This window comes from Bubalus kerabau, chromosome 14 (assembly GCF_029407905.1).
Source record: "Bubalus kerabau isolate K-KA32 ecotype Philippines breed swamp buffalo chromosome 14, PCC_UOA_SB_1v2, whole genome shotgun sequence".
Taxonomy (NCBI): domain Eukaryota; kingdom Metazoa; phylum Chordata; class Mammalia; order Artiodactyla; family Bovidae; genus Bubalus; species Bubalus kerabau.
Window position 1 is genome coordinate 37,005,318 of NC_073637.1, and position 16,105 is coordinate 37,021,422.

Below are 16,105 nucleotides of genomic sequence, written 5' to 3' on the forward strand. Positions count from 1 at the left end.
TCTGAATATATATTATTTTGTGCTCAGTCACTTAGTTGTTCTGATTCTTTGTGACCCCATGGACTGTAGCCCACCAGGCTCCTCTGTCCATGGGATTTTCAGGCAAAAACACTGGAGTGGGTTGCCATTTCCTCCACCAGGGACCTTCCTGACTCAGGGATCGAACCTGTGTCTCTGAATTGGCTGGCAGATTTCTTACCGCTTGAGCTACTGTTAGGGGAAGCACACTGATTGGAACTGCCCGCCCTGGCCAGCCACCATAATAACCATTTGTATGAGTTGTTTTAGGACAGGAGGTCCTATTAAGGAACACGGAACTAACAAGCCTCCACCAAACTGAAGAATTTGGGAAAGGTCAAAATGAGACACCACACATCTGACCATCTCCCAGAATCCTTCTCTCTGGCATTCATCTTGGCTGAACAAGGCACCACCAGGAAGGACTCTTGAGTCAGAATGATTGGCTAAAGACAACTCGGAACCTAATCCCATCACCATAAAACCTGAGACTGCAAGCCATTGTCCTGGGTTCCCTTACCCTACTGCTCTCCACCCAGGTGCCCTTTCCCAATAAAATCTCTTGCTTTGTCAGCACATGTGTCTCCTCGGACAATTCATTTCCAAGTATTAGACAAGAGCCCAGTTTCAGGCCCTGGAAGGGGTCCCCCTTCCTGCAACACTACCACTAGACTAGATATCTGGGCAATGTATTAAAAGAAATAACTGTTCGTATTGTTAATATAAACTCCAGTTCCTATATCCACACCTTGGCACATTTTGCCCTTTCATTGTTTTTCTTTAACCATATTTTTCTAAACTTAAAAGCAAAAAAAAAAAAAAACCACAGTGAAGTAAATCAGGCAAAAGTATAGGCAATATACACTTATCCAATTTAAATTCTTTAAGTTGAGACTTTTAAGAAATATTTTAATACCTAAGTTGTTGTTCTACTTTTAAGCATTCCAAGCTAGGAATTGGGTTCTACAAAGCACCAATGATGCCAGGGGTTTATTTCACTGAAAGCCAAAAAATTAGTTTTGCTTTCTAATTTTTACCTATTACTATTTCCAATTTCCAAGTACATTTTAAATACATGATAAATTTCTTTTGCATCTCTCCTATTGAATAGGTACCCCATGACATCTATGTGATCAGATCTATACAGACTCCTGGCAATTGCTATTCTATTTTGGATCAAAAAGTAGAATCTGTCATGTTTTTACAATGCTATTTAAAGAATTTATCTTAGGCTAAAAGACGGTTCAACTATTTCAGAAAGTCTGACTAGTACCTTGGGATATGGTACTTATATTTTAAATCTGTAGACTAAAAGTAAGGTTCCTAAAAATTCTATTTGCCCTGACCCTGTGTGGGCAGTTAAGCCTCCAGTGGTGAATAATTACCAGGACCGATGTGGCCCAGTGAGGTGTGATGGGAAGGTTGTGAGCAGGTTTATGAGGATTTGCTGGTCAATGTGAAAATCTTGTAAAGTCTACTCAAAGCAACAACAATACTGGCCAGTCTCAATCCAAGAAAAGGAAAAAAAAAGCCACTCTGGACCCGTTAAGCAACTCCTTATTTTGAATGCTAGTATTACAGCCAGGGAACAGGGTCTGCATGCCATTGAAAATACATTCTCTTCATTCAGGATCCTTTGTTTTGGAGAAAAAGAAGCTGAAAAACAGGAATAGGCAGGCACTTTGAGTCCAGGGGTAGCTTATTTTCAAGGCCCCATGCTGGTTGCTCACAAGGGAAGGATTAAAGATAAGATGAGAAAATTAACTCCCTTACTGGAAAGAAGAAAAAAAAAAAATGCTAAAATGTTATTTCTTTAAAAAATACTTCTAAAAGTGTTATGATCTGTACAGACTATGAGACCCAAAGATTCCATTTTTTTCTCTAATCTGTCTCAAATTATCAATACCATCAAAGGAATATTAACTTTCGCAATTTTATACAGCCCTCTCATGTCAAGTTTTAGGAGCTGGGTGTAGTTCTGATGCCAATTAAGAAATAATCTGGATTACCAGGAGAGAAAGTACACACATGAGAAATAAATCATAGCTGAATTATTGGATGAATGACTTAAAAAAAGAAAAAAAAAAAAAACAACAAACAAAAACAAAAACCACAACTTACGGTGGGGCTAATCAGGTTATTTTTATTGATTAGATATGTGACACTGAACTGCTCTAATTTTCTCCTTATTTAAGAGACTCTTACAACACCATGAAAATAATACCCAAGTAGAGAATAAGAGTAAGAACTTCACCATTCCAAAGATTAACTGTGATTGTGGAAAAAACCCAATGAATCCCAAACATGAGAGAGCTGCCAAGATGTGGTACAAAGAGGGAAGAATGAGAATAAAGCCAGGACAGATCTGGCCAAGTCAGGGCCCACGCAGTGCTGGCAAAAAGCCTACACAGCTAAATCCAATCAAAAGACCTATCTAGATTTCATTTGTAACCTCTCCTATCTCTCTCTCTCCTTCCTAGTGTTACAGCCATTCTCTCAGACCTTGATTATTTCCTACCAGGAGGACTGCAATAATCTTCTCTGCTATCAGATCAATCTTCTAAATTGTACATGTCCATCATGGCTCAGACGGTAAAGCGTCTGTCTGCAATGCAGGAGACCCAGGTTCGATCCCTGGGTTGGGAAGATCCCCTGGAGAAGGAAATGGCGGTCCACTCCAGTATTCTTGCCTGGAAAGTCCCATGGATGGCAGAACCTGGTAGGCTACAGTCCTTGGGGTTGCTAGGAGTCGGACACGACTGAGCGACTTCAATTTCAGTTTTCAGTTTTCACTTTTATGCACTGGAGAAGGAAATGGCAGCCCACTCCAGTATTATTGCCTGGAAAATCCCATGGACCTGGAGCCTGGTAGGCTACCGTCCATGTGGTCGACAAGAGTTGGACGCAGCTGAGCAACTTCACTTCACTTCTTCACTTCATCATGTCACTCTACTGTTTAAATACTCTTCATGGCATCTGCATGCCTACAGCACAAAACCTAAATGTTTAAAAGTTTCTGTTTCCAAGTTTTTTCTAAATATGTAGGCATGAGGGATTTTATCAGCCAAACACGTTGTTGGCCACAAGATCATGGACACATTCTTAAGCATCAGTTTTAATGTCTTAACCTTGAAGGGGCAGATGCAGAGAAGTGAGATTACTTTTCCAAACTTTTTACTGGGTGCATCCCCTTTTTGCAGGCAATGAGCCCATTAGAAGGTAGATGAAATTCCTGATGTTGTCAGTTAACAGATGAGCTTCTTTGGGGCAATCATTTAATTTTCTGAGACACAGCTTCTTCATTAGAAAAAAAGAAGGAACCAACTGGATGTTTAATAACTGTGAGATGGCAGTGTAGGTTGTAAAAGTTGAACAAAGGGACAGTGTTTTTATTACCATTTCAGAACATTTTCTGCTCCTCATCTTCTGCAAATACAATCCTCTATATATCCTTAATAGATATCCAGCCACTTTGTCGCTCATTTCCCTAAACGGTTATGCTCAGCTACCACCTCTTCCTGTCTGTTACCTGGAACAATAAAGTATTCACTATTTCCCACTCCCTCTTCTGAACTCCTCAAGGTAAGCAATAGCAGCTCGTATTTAGAAAGTGCCTACGAATATTTTTCTAGGTGCTTTATACTGTTTTCCCAAAAGCCCTGTGATTGCTCCCATTTTACAGATGGGAAGATTAAGACAGAACAAGTGAGACTGGATTATCTTCAATGGGCTATTCCAAAGGCCTTAAAGCGAGAGAGGTCCAAAGCTGGTGATGGCAGACCAGTGTGGTGGTTGGAAAACTGATGATTCATGTTTGTCCGCTGCATTTCCTTTTACATGTATGGGCATGAAAAATAGAGCTTTATTCAAAAGGTAGCAGGAACATACATTTCAGTATGTTACTGCCAGTAAGGAGGAAGAGGCTGACAGTTAAAGGGAAAGAGAACCACTGTCAGAAGAAGGGCAAAGGAAAGGGATGAAGGAGGCTCTTTTTGCTGGAAATCCCCTTAAGAGCTAAAAATACTGTGTTAGTTCATTTTGAGAGTTTAGATTCCAGGTCATTTCACAGTATTCCGAAATTATATTGACAACTCTAATTTATTTCATCATTTTTATCTAACATGGCACTGATACACAAAGTAGAGAGTAAAATCAGGGAGCGATCCTTTGGAACTAAGTGGCCACGTGGCACATCTGGCACACAGCCCTAGGGCACTGCTGTGCTGGGATGGCCAGAGCCACCACAAGGGTTTGAAACTGTGCTCTGGGTTTTACTCATTTGTCAAATATTTCTCAGCTGAGAACTGTGGCTGTCACTGCCACCCATCCACCGAAACCCACTTTCTGTGTTTTCCTGGCCACACAACTAGGTTACATCTTCTGGTCTCCCTTGCACTAGGCCAAGGAAGCAGAGGTGTGTGCCCTTCCTTCCAAGGCTGGTCCTTAAAGTGTGCCACTCACGCTCCCCCTGCTTTTTCCCTCTGTGGGCTAGAAAGCTGATGACGAGGTCCCAGAAGCCTCAGAAGCTATCCAATGAGATGGCACAATCATACCTGCACTGCCAAAGGCTGCCTAGACCATACAACCTAGATAATCCACTCAAGCCCAATCAATAGGACAGAGATGTTTCTGCTGTGTTTGAGCATGAGATTTGGGGCCTATTTGTCACTGCCAATTTGCTACCCTGACAAATTCATGTGCTGGCTTGTGCTTCACTGGGGCCCCAGATGCAGGCACACGATGCCTGCACTGACTTCACTGTCTAGTCAGCCACACTGTGACCGTCATTGACTTTGCCCTGGTGTCCTGAAGGCAGGAGTAAAATTAATCAACACAAAATTCAGAACATGATCTAGAACAAGGGCAGTCAAACATTTTCTCTAAAAGGACAGACAAAAAATACTTCAGACTTTGCTGGCCATACACAGTCTCTGAGAAGATTCTTTTATTTTAAAATAAACAAATATATATAAACTCTTTATAGGGCTTCCCTGGTGGCTCATACAGTAAAGAATCTGCCTGCAATGCAAGAGACTCAGGTTTGATCCCTGGGTCAGGAAGATCCCCCAGAGACAGGAATGGCAACCCACTCCACTATACTTGCCTGGAGAATTCCATGGACAGAGGAGCCTGGCGGGCTATAGTCCATGAGGTTGCAAAGAGTCGGACATGACCAAGCAACTAACACTAACTAACTAATAAGCCTTCAAAAATTCAAGCAGCATTCTCAGCTTGGAAGCACTACAAAAACAGGTAATGAATCAGATTTGGCTTTGAGATACGATTTGTCAATCCCTGGTCTAAATTTTTAAAATCCAAAGGAAGGCACACATTTCATGATACGGAAAAACTGCATGAAATTCAAACTTGAGAACTATTAATATAACATTTGGTGACATGTATTCATTTACATATTGTCTGTGGCTCACTACCGGGGCAGAGCTGAGCAGTCATGACAGCATATGGCCCAAGACATTTTTATTATCTTACCCTTTACCAGAAAAGTTTGTCAACCTCTGATCTGGAGGTTCCAAAAGACAGATCATTCTGTTTAAGTGTAACTAAACCCTCTGTAGTCCGAGGAGGACACTAGATGTCTAGCTGCTTTGATACTATGCTGAGAATCCAGCATCTACAGCCATCATGGAAGGTGGTCATCCCTCATTAGAGTCTGGAGTTTACTGTCATGCCCTGAAACAGACACAGTACTCTAAAAAGCAGCAGTCTTTACTGGCTACCTGGAATGTTCTGATGAAATGGGGTAAACTGCCATCAAGTTTTTCTTCCCTCAATGTGCTGAATGATCACAGTAATACACTCACTAGGGAGGTTTAGTTGATCTAAACTTATTGTGACAACTGGGACCATCCTATAAGGCTGGCACATTACAAAACAAAAGCTTAGACAGCAGATACAAGATCAATCAGTGATATATGCTGTATTTATTATTAGGTTATTGCTATTAGTAAGACATAGTGCTGGACCCTTCAAATTCATGACACAACTTAAATCTTTTTTTTAATACCTTCTAGCTTTACTATCATTGATGCAAGTGAATTTTTAAAGCGATTACAAGCAGTCAGATTTATGAATATGGAAACCAGGCTCAGCATGGATAAATAGTTTGGCCAAGGTCAGTGAACTGAAAATCAGAGCTTGAATCTGAGTACAGCTCTATTTGAATTCAAATCTGATGCTCCTTCTATTACATCATAAGGCCTATCACGTAGGCCTTATGATGTAATAAGGCCTATGTGATAAATTTTTGTATGTAAATTTTTCCTACTTCAAAAATTTAAAGACAGTATCATATATTACCTACTGGCCACTATGTCAGATTCAAGGGGTTTTTGTTGCTTTTTTTTTTCTTTTTTGACAGTCAAGGTTCAGCTACACTAAAATGCAGCTAATATGTATCTTATGCCACACATGGTACTGTTTTTCACATTTGATCTCTAACCTCTTTTGAATTTCAGTTTCCTCATCTGTAAATGGGTTTGGCAACAGCAGTTTCAGAGCACTAGAGTTGAGCTAAATGAGCCCTGGGCACAGGGGAGATTCTTAATAAGTAGGGCCTACAATTGATGCTTTCAAGCTGTGGTGATGGAGAAGACTCTTGAGAGTCCCTTGGACAGCAAGGAGAGCAAACCAGTCAATCCTAAAGGAAATCAGTCTTGAATATTCATTGTAAGGACTGGTGCTGAAGCTGAGCCACCTGACGCGAAGAGCTGACTCACTGGAAAAGACCCTGATGCTGGGAAAGATTGACGGCAGGAAGAGAAGGGGACGACAGAGGATGAGATGGTTGGATGGCATCACTGGCTCGATGGACATTAGTTTGAGCAAATTCTGGGAGATGGTGAAGGACGTGGAAGCCTGACATGCTACAGTCCATGGAGTCACAGAGAGTCAAAAAGGACATACCAGAACAACAACAACAATTAAAATGCTGAGCTTCATGCTGTCTTAAGTGTTCACATTTAGGTTTTTGTGTAAAATGAGGAGCGAGGCTCAAGATTCTGAAGACCTATTCTAGCCCAAATCTGTATGAGACACAGACGTTAAAGCAAAAATAAAAAGTATTAAAACAATCAAGATACTGGGTATCTTGAGAAGTCCTCCCCCAAGAAGGGACTCATGCCTTGGACATCAGCACAATGCTTATTTTAAATATAAATCTGGGGTCTGTGTTTGATGTCAACAACTATATTATTACCTTGTCTACTTTAAAGAGACCATTCAATGAAAAAAAGCAAGACTCATTTTCTTCAGTAAAATTGGGGAATTCGGATTTGGTTTGAAAGCAACTTTAAAAGATGCTAGGACAGATATTAGGAACAACCTAATTTACATTAACATCCATAGACTTCATTTTCCTTTTAATATGCTGTTTCTTTTCTCTTCCCTAAAACTTGAACTGTACGTAGTACTTTCTTTTTGTTCCCATCACCTTTGTTATAAAACAGCACTTCCTTATAACACCCAGCAGGCCTGCTTCCCACAGCTAGGATTACATGGAAGGTGAGACATTCTCAAACTTTTTTTGGTACATATTGCTGTAACATGCCCTAATTTTGCATTATATCAACCAGATCCTGTATCCCTTTACTGAATGGCCTACTCATGGAGTAGCCTAAGCTACTGTGACTAAGCTACTTCTCAAGTATCTGGTTCCCATAGAGACCGAACAGCAATCACATTGTCAGGCATTCACTGCTTTATATGCTTGCAGAGTAAGGCCCAACCACATACCCCCTTGACAAAGCCCAGTAATATCCCTGAACCTGTGCTCTAAGAGAGGTGGCTCGCCGCTGAACTGTCCTGAGACTTCTCTCCTGCATCCCGGGTAGAAAAGAGGGATCCAAGTAATGATCAAAAGCATCAATTCTTTGGCGCTCAGCTTTCTTTATAGTCCAACTCTCACATCCATATATGACTACTAGAAAAACCATAGCTTTGACTAGATGGACCTTTGTTGGCAAAGTAATATCTCTGCTTTTTAATATGCTATCTAGGTTGGTCATAGCTTTTCTTGCAAGGAGCAAGAGTCTTAATTTCAAGGCTACAGTCACCATATGCAGTGATTTTTGGAGCCCCCAAAAATGTGGTGGTGGAGAAGACTCTTGAGAGTCCCTTGGACTGCAAAGAGATCCAACCAGTCCATCCTAAAGGAAATCAGTCCTGAATATTCATTGGAAGGACTGACGCTGAAGCTGAAACACCAATACTTTGGCCACCTGATGCGAAGAACTGACTCATTGGAAAAGACCCTGGTGCTGGGAAAGATTGAAGGCAGGAGGAGAAAGGGACGACAGAGGATGAGACGGTTGGATGGCATCACTGACTCAATGGATATGAGTCTGAGTAAGCTCCGGGAGTTGGTGATGGACAGGGAGGCCTGGCGTGCTGCAGCCCACGGGGTCGCAAAGAGTTGGTTATTATTACTCTTTGGAAGCGTCCTTGCTGAACCACACATTCTTATGACACAAGTATCAGATTTTGCAGCAATTCTGCCAGATTCTAAAGTTCTCCAATAAAGAGATCATACAGCAAGCTTTCTTGCATGATTTAGGCTACAAGTCAACATCCTCAGCAAGGAGTCCTCAAAAGTCAGGGAAGGGCCATGTCCCACCAATGAGAGGACAGGGTGACTGACAGTGCCAAGCTCAAAGAAGGTGTTTGGGAAGAAACTGAGCTAAATGTGTCTGAGGACCTTCTCATCCTGAGCTGTGCACTGTTAATTCTAAATCTGACATCTGCCCCGACCACTCTCCACCATCTCCTATGGTCCCCTTCCAAGTGTCACCTTGCCTGGTCTGAGCAGATGTCTCATGGGCATTTCAAACTTGAGCAACACTGAATTTTCCATTTTTCCTCCAAATTAGTTCTTCCCCATCTCAACAAATTTATGAAAATTCTTCCAGTTGCTCAGGACAAAACCCTGTGAATGATCTGATCTCCTATTGCCTATTGCCCACTATCAGAGTCCAGTTAAATCCTAATTCTTTATCTGCAATGGAACCCATAATCCAATAATTTCTCCATCTTCACTGCCAGTGCATCTGATCACCCTGAAATCTCCTCTCTGTTCCTCATCCTCTCTCTCCCTACCACTAATTCTCCACACACAGCCAAAGGAATCTAAAACACTATATCAGATCTCATATCTCCCCTTGAAGACTTCCAGTGATTTCTTACAAAGTGTGAAATGAGATCAACTCTGTTGACTGTGGCTGGGAGGTGCTTCACACCTGCCCTCATCCCGGCACCTATCTCTCTTGACTCTACGTCTTTTTCACTAAGCTTGGCAACACTGTCCTCTCTGTCTCTCAAACATTAAACCCTTTCCTGCCCCTGTGCTTGCTATTTCCTCTGCTTATAACACTCTTTCTCCTGATGGGCACATTATCCACTGGACTCTTTAGGTCATTCTGACCTCAGGCTCAAGGGATCATATTCAGGTAGATGTTCCCCAACCCAACTTTCTGAAGTTACTCTCTCTTCAACACCCATCAACTCATAAAGGATAACCTTACATTTAAATATCTCAAATCATCTGTATTTGAAAGAATACATACATTTGGCTTTGGGAAATTATAGAAGATACAAATTTTTATCACATACCCTAGTATGAAAAAACTAAATACTATGGGTTGAAGTCTTAAAATAGTAATAGTTGACACCGGTAAAAATAAAATTCATGGTATTTATAACATTTGGCTTAGATATCGTCAAGAATCCAAGTGAAAAATTCTAAGCTGCTGTTGGTTTCCCTGTTAGGTATGAATTCCATGCGAAAACCAGTAATTTATGGTCAGAGAATGACACAAGGCCAGGAGGTCAGGGGATATTCACCACCTCTAAGCAGGCCCCTTTCAATGGCTCAGAGCACACAGATCAAGACAACTCTCCTTAATCAATCTGGCCTCTAGTGACAAAGCTTTTAAAGACTTGAGACTTTCTGGATGGTTTTCAAATGGTGATTTCCTAAGTGTTTCCTTTTCAACACTTTTCTGTGAGTTCCAGGGGCCAGCTCTCTTCCTCCAGGAATTAGTTGTAGGGACATTAAAATGGTTCAGTAAAGATGATCTTCAAGACTCTTCCTACTTACTATACGTTGACATTTTAGGCTCTTAAAGGAGCAGTTTTTGTAGAAATAGGGATAGTAATAATATCAATCAAAGAAATAATAAAAATCATGCAACTAATATTTACAGAATCCTTAATATGTGCTAGCCACAAAGTAAAGACTTATTTTGAATGATTGACTCTATGACTTCTGCACAGCAAAGTAAACCATAAACAAAATAAAAAGACAGCCCTCAGAATGGGAGAAAATACTTGCAAATGAAGCAACTGAAAAAGAATTAATCTTCAAAATATACAAACATTTCATGCAACTAAATATCAAAACAACAAACAATCCAGTCAAAAAATGAGATCTAAATGAGAAAATCTAAATCTAAAAAATGAGAAGATCTTCTTCTCCAAAGAAGGCAAACAGATAGCCAAGAGGCACATGAAAAGATGGTCAACATCACTGATTATTAAAGAAATGCACATCAAAATTACAATGAGGTATCACCTCACATCGGTCAGAATGGTCATCATCAAAAATATCTACAAACTATAAATGCTGGAGAGGGTGTGGAGAGAAGGGAAAATCTCTTCCACTGCTGGAAATGTAAATTGATACAACCTCTATGGAGAACACTATGGAGGTTCCTTAGAAAACAAAAAATAGCCTTATTTTAAAAATAATCTGTATTTTTATTCATTATCTTCTGCTCATAGAAAATCTGTTTAACAATAAATTGGGGGATATTGTTTTACAGATATTTCTGACAGACATTCAAATGGTGGAATATTCTAGCTCTTACAAATGTGCATTTCTCTAGCCCTCCCCTTTTTTTCGTATTCGGTATATATTTAGGGTTAAGGAAAGGAAGGCTGCACTGTGACGCTCAATGAGCATCTCTCCACTTTCACCTCCAGATGCCTACATATCAAGCACTAAATATGTATTTATTGAAATATGATTTATTGAAAGGATGAATTCCTGCAAAGTCTGTAATGAGAGCATGACCATTTTATGAGTTATCAATTTTAACAGTTAATGCTGAGAAACGTCTGGAGTCACCAACACATAAGAATTAGTTCCTAAGACTTCCAACCAATACCTCCAAGGATCTAAGACTTATAATATGATTTCTTTAATGATTAAAAAAATGAAAAATATCATATTCACAGGATAATTTCACTAAAGACACTTTTATTTTATTTTTTTTTTTTTAAATTTTATTTTATTTTTAAACTTAACATAACTGTATTAGATTTGCCAAATATCAAAATGAATCCGCCAGAGGTATACATGTGTTCCCCATCCTGAACCCTCCTCCCTCCTCCCTCCCCATTCCATCCCTCCGGGTCGTCCCAGTGCACCAGCCCCAAGCATCCAGTATCGTGCATCGAACCTGGACTGGCAACTCATTTCATACATGATATTTTACATGTTTCAATGCCATTCTCCCAAATCTTCCCACCCTCTCCCTCTCCCACAGAGTCCATAAGACTGTTCTATACATCAGTGTCTCTTTTGCTGTCTCGTACACAGGGTTATAACATGATTTTTGCAGGAGAAAGAGCTATGGAACCAGCAAGGAAACAAAAAGAATTTCCAAGGTTTTGGGGAACCCAAATGCAGAACACTGAAATTAAAATTATATTCATGGAAGGTGATTTGTAAAATTATTCTGTACCTACACCACCAAGATAAGTTGTTGTAACAACTAAGAATTGGATATATTTGTCCTTTGTCATTCAGAGGCCAAATTTTTACAAACTATTCACATAAATTTAGCTGCACAGCAAAGGGACTAATAAAGACATTCATAATAAGTGTTTTGAAAATAAAATACTAACACTGCTAATCATGGAAGACAATATAAAGTGAACTATCTGCTCCCCTGAATATGTTGGGAATAATGAGAATAAAAACATGTGGCAAATAAAAAAACACAACACAACAGATCTTTCTATATCATCTATATATTCTATTTCACCCTAGAATAGCATCCAATCACCCTTATTCATTGGGGTCTGAAATAAGAATGTATTTAATTGCATAAAGTTTATCTTTATGAGATATTTATCTTCTTAAGAGCCTAAAAAGAACTCCTTCTGTTAATATATGGCTTTGTCTTATATATATATTTATTTCAATAAATCAAGCACTTTAAGCCACATTCCCATTTGGATAAAAAATTCAATTCTAGGCAGATTTAAAGAAATGAGCAAATGATGCCTCTTGGTACTCACCCTCCCATATCTGTTGGCATAGGATCCAGTGAGCAAGGAATGGAAAACGATGATTGTCTCGTCCAAGTCCCAGATGAACACCCTCTACAAAGGAAGCACCAAATCAGTGTGTCTTGCCCTTGGCTGAGAAACCTGCTATTCATAACTTCAAGAAGGAAAGGTAGTCTTGAAATGGGAGACAAATGAAAAATCTGAATTTACTATTTTTTAAACACAAATGTTCCAAAGTGTATATACCAGCTTTTCTCAGATAAAACCTCAGATAAGATATGAGAATAAACATATCAGCAACACTGTCAAAAATACAGGGAAGAAATAAAACTATATGTTCTTTCTACTTCTGTAGTCACTTCTCAGTCTTAGTTCTAAAGACATGGAAAATAAGCTAAAATGAGTTTGTTTATAACTTCTAAGACAGAGGAGCAATTAATGAAAAATCATTCAGTTGATCTTTTCTTTGCCTCTGATCACTGTTCATTAAGAAGTGTTAAAATAACTAATCTTATGGCTTATTCTTAATAAACTGAGTATCTAAAAATTGTATATAAAAACTAAAACTTTACATCATCTATTCACCTTGTATTACCTACTGGGATGTTATCAAATGGATGGCATATTGTTCCTGCCTGATTTTATTGAGATTTCAGAGTTAATAACTTAAGTAGACATAACCTGCATGCTCTTGGCACACTCTTGGGATTTTTAGGATTGAATTATTGAAGGAACTCATTTCAAAAAGATCTTTGAGATATCACCAAAGGCTTTCATATTCTGCTTTTTTCTTCCCAACCCCACTCACACCAGCACATATTCATACACGCAAGTTCTGCTGGAAATCTGTCATCTTTTCGGCCAAAACAATCATGTTTTCTATCATCAGTTTCACTTGGGCAATGAAAAGAAAGTTAATATCAGTGGATTCAACGTTTTGAAATCTATCATCCTGTAAAGTTTTATTTAATCTCTCCTGCTTTGAACTCCACCAAAGCATGTCTCAAAAGGTGATGACCACTTCTGTTTAGAACACTCTGGGTTTTCTTCCCCCCAATACACACAGTGTGCCTTTAATTTCCAAGTGAGTTTTATGAAGCATATTTAGTACAACACTTAATTTAACAGCAATGACACAGAGCAGTACAAGAGAATTTTGTCAAAGCAGAATGATATAATTTATGATGTTTCACTAAAGAAGAAAAATAAATGCTTTACCACATGAAGTAGAAGAGAAAACAGAAATAAACAGCTGCTTTACCTTTAATATGAAAAAAAGAAAAAAACTGGCTTATTTATGTTGATATGGAATGTAAAGCAGTAACAAAGGCATTCGGACACCTTACTCATAGGTATACAGAATCTGCATTTTTTTTTTTTTTTAACTTTACAATATTGTATTGGTTTTGCCAGTGGGATGATTTGGGAGAAAGGCATTGAAACATGTATCATATCATATACAGAATCCACATTTAGCTTCTAAATCACTTGCTATTTACTTAGGCTTTGGCAACGACATACCTCAAGATCAGAATCCGGAGGAGGAGAAGGGTTATTGTTTCTTCGGCCCCGTCCACGTGACTTCCCATCTGAACCTCGACGCAATCGATCAGAATCTGAGTCTTTAATAGGTGTTGACGGGCTGTGGATTGTACCATACTCTGTGGAAATACAGGAAGGATTCTCATCTCTTGTTGTATCACCATGGTGTCAAGATTAACCCTGTTCTAATTCACAGGGAAGTCGGAAGAGTAAAGCACATTTCATTCTGCTCAAATTCTCCATTATCTTTTACTGGCATTGGTAAATAATTTAAGAGGAAGTTGATGCCAGCCTTGCTTAGAAAAAATGTGTGATTAGAAATTCTTAAAATTTAATGGAAGATGGGAGACAACAGGTTGTATGAAGTTGGAGAGACTTCCTTTGTGGTTCTCTGCGATGAAACAATGCTCCCCCATCTCCAGGTCCACCTGCTCTCTCATCCCACAAATGGCTCCTGGCCACACTAAGAGGTCCACACAACTGCCTTACAGGGGCTCTTCCAACAACAGAAAGCCTTCTGGTTCATGGAAAGAAATGAAAGAAAAAGCCCTGGGCCAGGGAAAACAGAATCAGATGGATTTTTCTTCGAAAATTTAAATTCTCCATTTTCTCCCTCATTTTATGTGAGATCAAGGGGGTGGGCAAGATGAGGAGAGCTGACGTATGAGCAACGCCACACTCTGCATGCTATTTGTCACAGACTCTTTCTGTGTCTTAGTCTCTTTGAACCAAATATCCCAAACCAGGCAGCACATTAAAGTCACTCATCCGGGAAACTCAGAGAAACCATGGAAACAATCGCACAGAAGCCACAAAATTAAAAACAACCCCCAGCATGCTCAGAGGAAGAGCTGGACAGTGGTTGTGGGGCTGGGAGGAGACTCTTACCCTGTTTCCAGAAAAAAGACATCTACTCTTACCCCAGGTACGTTCTTTTCATAGTCCATCCAGTTCACCCATCAGACATCTCTACCCACACTAACTCCAGATGTGCTGACTCCCCCCAAACCTCTTTGCCAGATCACTCTACTAGATATGGGTTGAAATCTCTCAATCTAATATGAGAAATATTATCTTCATAGAGACAATGACACTACATCTCACCAAACAGAAAACTGTAGAGAACAGCTAGAGACCTGGTAGCCATTGTTAACTGGTACTAAGTTACTGTACCAGTTCCTCTATCAACTGAACAACAGTACAACTGTACCATTGACTCCACCAGGACCTTCCAGGAGTCAAACTGCACGGTCTCAGTATAACCTCCAAGTTGAAGTGCTCCTGCAAAGCCTTAAGAGTCAGGGTAGATAGGAATGGATTTTGACAGATTAAACTTCATTTCTAAATCACAAGAGACAGCTCGATGTCTCTTGTTTCACCTTAAAACCTAAGTGGTTTCTATCGCTTTTAGATGTAGCTTCTCCATGTCCTCTGGCACAGCAAACCAGATGGCAAACTTCCTCATATAAACTAGTCATGTGATTCTTGCACCCAGAAATCACCATGAGGACTTAACAAAGCTACTAGTTAATTACAGCCAGAAAATCCAAAACAACGCCAGTCAATGCTCAATTTATGTTAATCAAGATGCATTTCTGAGCTAACTCATCTGGTAGAACTGTTAGAATACAGTGCTGCCTAGTCAACGATAAGCATTCTCTAAAATCTATATTAGATTCTTTTCCTGCAGAGGTAGATGTTTGTGGCAAATTCTCAAGATGTTCCAAACCAAGCTTCTCTCTTCCATGTTTTATAGAGAATTAGGTACTATGCACAAATTTATTTTTTATGGAGTTCATTAGATACAAAGTTGTGTTTTGAAGAAAACATCTTGATCTCTTTTTTCTTTAAATATTGTTCAATCTACATCTCCATACAGAATCTGAATAGTCACTACCCTATACAGAACACACACCAATCTCTTAATAGTTTCAAAATGGCATATTTACTTTGTCTCTGGCATAGCTGACATCTAATTTGCCCTGGATGTCAAGCAATTGTTGTAAAGTCTATCTTGAATGGTGATGAGCTCCCTAGCTGTGGAAGTTCATCTCTGTGAAGAAGCTGAAGACATCAAGTAATGTGTCTTAGTTAGTTAGTTCAGCTGCTCAGTCGTGTCCGACTCTTTGCGACCCCATGAATCGCAGCATGCCAGGCCTCCCTGTCCATCACCAACTCCAGGAGTTCACTCAGACTCACGTCCATCGAGTCGGTGATGCCATCCAGCCATCTCATC

The 16,105-nt window shown here is 39.6% G+C and overlaps 1 protein-coding gene across 15 annotated transcripts in view; it reads right to left on the bottom strand.

Annotated features, from left to right (window-relative positions):
* EYA1 (EYA transcriptional coactivator and phosphatase 1) overlaps window positions 1–16,105 on the bottom strand; it is a 189,147-nt gene that overhangs the window by 72,550 nt on the left and 100,492 nt on the right. For all 15 annotated transcript variants that reach the window (XR_008702205.1, XR_008702203.1, XR_008702201.1 and 12 more), the window contains 2 exons: window positions 13,849–13,988; window positions 12,337–12,420 (listed from right to left, as the gene is read on the bottom strand). Coding sequence is in view for 8 of the 15 variants with exons in the window: in XM_055546251.1 (XP_055402226.1) it covers window positions 12,337–12,420; window positions 13,849–13,988 (224 nt within the window). In the remaining 7 variants the exon portion in view is untranslated. The remainder of the gene's footprint in view (window positions 1–12,336; window positions 12,421–13,848; window positions 13,989–16,105) is intronic.